The 4,784-nt window shown below is 36.0% G+C and overlaps 1 protein-coding gene across 1 annotated transcript; it reads right to left on the reverse strand.

Moving 5' to 3' along the window:
* Positions 1-411: 411 nt before the first annotated feature.
* LOC107576701 (heat shock protein 75 kDa, mitochondrial-like) lies at positions 412-4,778 on the reverse strand (the record flags this gene model as incomplete). Its single annotated transcript, XM_016262846.1, has 5 exons — positions 412-639; positions 719-790; positions 3,512-3,652; positions 4,097-4,179; positions 4,745-4,778. Coding segments are annotated over 5 exons (495 nt in total), but the record flags the coding sequence as incomplete, so codon positions are not given.
* Between the last annotated feature and the right edge of the window lie 6 nt (positions 4,779-4,784).

A 4,784-nucleotide genomic window follows, 5' to 3' on the forward strand; every position in this document is an offset into this window, starting at 1 on the left:
AACTCCGCATTTGAACAGTCAATAGCAAATACTTAAACTAATAACAACATGCTTACAGTTGGGGCGCATTATGCAAATATTTCCACATATTGACGTAGATATGTGGGGGCGTGTTAGAACGAGCCGTTTTAGGTAGGCGTGGTTAACTCTTAACTTTTATAAAGAATATCTCTTTGGATTTGAGACTTTAGTCTTTGCAACTTTACAGATCTTCTTTATGCACCAAGAGCTTGTAACACTCCAAAGAGAAAGGAAAACTTGAAATCGCATCATATGACCCCTTTAATAAAAAGTAGGGTTGTGCGATTCATCAAAAGTTTAATTTTGATTTCGATTTTGGCTTCCAACGATTATTAACATAATCATGATTACAATATTGACCGAAATAATCATGATTATGATTTTTCAATGAGCATGAATACAAAAAGCACATTCCTAAAACTGTTATTAAATTCATCTGTCTTCTGATTTTTCTCACCCATCTGAGGACCACTTGTATCCAGGAGAGCCTGGTTCTGCTGACTGAGAATAAACGTCCACTTTATCAGCCACCATGAAGGCGGAGTAAAAGCCCACACCGAACTGACCGATGATGGAGCTGCTGGCCTCCGCTTGATTCTGAAGAGCATCCAGAAAAGCCTGATGGAGGAAGAGCAAGAGGACCATGAAATAAAACCTACTGTCAGAATGAGGAACAGCAGAGTTCAGTGAGACGCACCTTTGATCCCGATCGAGCAATAGTGCCCAGATTAGCCACCAGCTCCTCATTGTTCATCCCAACACCCGTGTCCTACAAATCAGAGCAGAAAACTGTTGATCAATACATTCTACACAGGCATTAAACTGCTCTGTCGCTACAATGGATTTTCTTCAGGTGGACTGCAGAGAGGCCAAGTATAAGATCAGTGCAGATTAGGGTCGGAAAACTAAAATCAATAACATTATTTTTTTAAATAATTTTTACATGTATAATGTCATTTTAAAATATGTAAATATTAGATTTTTTAAATTACTTGCATTTTTTAAAATTAAGTTCATACTGTTGAATTCAGATGCGTAGAATTGCATATAAATTGTGTATGAATTAGTGCTTTAAATGTATATTTCAGTTGTAAAATGATATAACAGGCGAATGAATTTAAAACAACATTAAATAATTTTTATATATAATGTAATTTTAAAATATGTAAATACTTAATATTTTATATAATTATAATGATTTCAATTGAAGGTATGCAAAATTACACATGCATATAACTGTCTATTAATTCAAATATGTACAAATTAGTGCTTTAAATGCATATTTCAGTTGTCATTTTGTAGTTACATTGTTTAATAGATAATATTTTATAAGACATATTTATCAAGTGAACATTATATTTATTGAAAAGGTAAATAATGTAAGTCACAGTGGTTCAGCTGCTTTAATAAGACTAAGTTCAAGATACGAGGGCAAAAAAAAGGCCCCTCACAATTAAACTAAATGCAATGACATGATTAAAGTGAGATGTGAAAATGGATGAAGTGTCAATTGCAGCATTATATTTACAGTCATGGCCAAAAGTTTTGGCAGTGACATACATTTTGTGTTTTGCAAAGTTTGCTGCTTAAGCTCTTGTGGTGTTCATTCACATTGTTTCTAGATTATTGTGTGTAGAGTGTATCAGATGCATTTTAAATAATTGCTAATAATAATTTTCACTTGATTGGTACTCAGACACTTTTACATGTGCTGCTGATATGACTAGTCAGTTAATGTTAGCTGGTCATTTTGTGTCAGGATCAAAAAACAGTCCATTTATTTATTTTTGTGTGAAGATTGTGTAGAGTGATCCGATGCATTTTAAATAATTGCTAAAAGCTTCATTGGCCAAAAAATAAAATTTTCACAATAAAACAAATTTCACTGTTTTTTTTTTTTCAAATTTTTTGATCGTGACACAAAATGACCAGCTAACATTAATTGATTAATCATAGCAGCACATGTGAAAGTGTGAGTACTAGTCAGGTAAAATCACTATCATACTAATTAGATTGTAAGAGCAGACTGATTGCTATAAAAGGAGGGAAGATGTGCTTCCAATCATTGTGTCCTTGTTAGCAATGGTTACCTCCAAAGAAACCGCTCATCATCGCTTTGCATCAAAATGGCCTCACATGCAAGGAAATATTGCACCTGAAAGAACCATTTACCGGATCATCAAGAACTTCAAGGAAAGAGGTTCGACTGCAGTGAAGATGTCTTCAGGACGTCCCAGAGTGTCCAGCAAGCGTCAGGACCATCTCCTCCTGAGGAGTCCGCTACAGAATTGTGTCACCACCAGTGCAGGGCTTGCTCAGGAATGGCAGCAGGTTGGTGTGAGGGCATCTGCACGCACAGTGAGGTCAAGACTTTTGGACAACGGCCTGGTGTCAAGAAGGGCAGCAAAGAAGCCACTTCTCTCCAAGAAAAACATCAAGGACCGACTGAAATTCTGCAGGAAGTACAAGGATTGGACAGCAGAAGACTGGTGCAAAGTTATTTTCTCTGGTGAAGCTCTCTTCCGACTGTTTGGGACATCTGGAAAATCGATTGTTCGGAGAAGAAAAGGTGAATGCTACCATGAGTCCTGTGTTGTGCCAACAGTGAAGCATCCATCCATGTGTGGGGTTGCTTTTCAACCAAGGGTGTGGGCTCTCTCATAATTCTGCCCAAAAACACTGCCATGAATAAAGAATGGTATCAAAACGTCCTGCAAGAGCGACTTCTTCCAACGATCACATGAGCAATTTGGGGATGATCCGTGCTTTTTCCAGCATGATGGAGCACCATGTCACAAAGCAAGAGTGATAAAGAAGTGGCTCAAAGATCATTACATTGAAATTTTGTATCCGTGGCCAGGCAACTCCCCGGATCTCAATCCTATAGAGAACCTGTGGTCAGTCCTCAAAAAGGTGAGTGGACAAGCAGAAGCCCACAAATTGTGATCAACTCTGAGAACTAATAAGGCAAGAATGGATCCCCATCAGTCAGGATTTGGCCCAGAAGCTAATATCCAGCATGGCAGAGCGAATTGCAGAGGTTATGAAGAACAAGGATCAACACTGTCAATATTGACTCATTATATTTTTTTGCCAATAAAAGCCTTTAAAACTTATGATATGCTTATCATTGTTTTTCAGTATACCATAGAAACATGTGGAAAAATAATCTACAAACACTGAAGCAGCAAACTTTGCAAAACACAAATTTTATGTCACTGCCAAAACTTTTGGCAAAGTTATGTAGATAGTTGATTGTTTGTATGACTAAAATGGCTGAAAACAGCTTTAGAATTACACAAATTGGCGATAGAAATGCTATTCTTCATCTTTTTCCCTTACAACACTATTGGTCTTGAGAATTTAAATAAAGTGATGGGTAATGGAACGGGAGTAGCATTAACAGCTATTTAATCTGATTCTAATGCATGATTCTGTTCTTGAGCCCCTCACAGAGCCGTGATTGAGGAGCTGTATGGGTTGAAGTTACCTGGATGGTGAAGGTGCCTTTGGCAGCATCTGTCTGCAGGTGGATCTCCATTGGTGCTGTATCTCCTCCTGCTGTGATCATCTTGTGCCGCAGTTTCTCCAGCGCATCGCTGCTGTTTGAGATGAGCTCTCGGATGAACACCTAACAGAGCAGGTGTGTGCCAGAAAACCACTGACTGAATTACAGACTGATCAATATTTATATGATTTTTCTTCCATTCATGCATTGTTCTATTATTATAATTTATGTAGATATTTTTGGGGTGGTTTTCTAGTTATAAATCCGGATCCAATCCTTAAAATGCCATATTTATTAGTGTAAAACTTCTCCAATAAGACAATTGACAATATTTAGCCATATCAAGCTGATTAAATATGTACTTATTTGATTAGTTTTTGTTCAAATAAATCTACAGGGTGATACATAATACAACATTAATGATGACAACTTGGATGAAATCAAATAATCAGCCTGAAAAATGCATACAATCACTCAACTGAGTCCTGTAGGTTCATACAATCTTGAATGCATCAAGAGAACTGATCAAACATGACAGCATTACATCTGTTTATGTTCATTTATCACCTCTTTCTCAGAATACAGTGATCTGGCCACAATATCCAGCAGTTTCTTCGTCTCTGCTTGGAACTCATGTTTGGAGTAGGATCCTTATTTGAACACAGAAACCACAACAGTTTAAACATACTTGCAACTTCACTATAGTATAATTTAATTATAGTATATGCTATAATTTAAGTTTCTGAAACCATTCAAATGTTTGGGATCATAAGATTTAAAAAAAAAAAAAAAATTTTTAAAGAAGTATCTTATGTTCACCAAGGCTGCAGTTTTTAATAAAAAAAATTTTTTAAGTTACATTTTTGGAAATATTATTACAATTTAAAATAACTGTTTTCTATTTCAATCCATTTTAAAATGTAATTTAATCCTACTCTGCAAAGCTGAATTTCCAGTATCATTCATCCAGTCTTCAGTGTCACGTGATCCTTCAGAAATCATTCTGATCTGCTGATTTGCTGCTAATAATGTTGAAAACAATTGTGCTGATTTTTTTTTAGGATTCTTTGATGAATAGAAAGGAACCACATTTTTAAAAATGTAAATCTTTAACATTATAAATGTCACTTTTGATCAACATAATGCATCCGTGCTGAAAGTATTGATTTCTTACAACAACAACAACAAAAAAATCTTACTGACCCCAAACTGTACCTTGAATGTTCTCTGTGTCTCTGCTGATGCTGTGGAGCGT

The sequence above is a fragment of the Sinocyclocheilus grahami genome, unplaced genomic scaffold, assembly GCF_001515645.1.
Source record: "Sinocyclocheilus grahami isolate Dianchi unplaced genomic scaffold, SAMN03320097.WGS_v1.1 scaffold4183.1, whole genome shotgun sequence".
Lineage (NCBI taxonomy): Eukaryota > Metazoa > Chordata > Actinopteri > Cypriniformes > Cyprinidae > Sinocyclocheilus > Sinocyclocheilus grahami.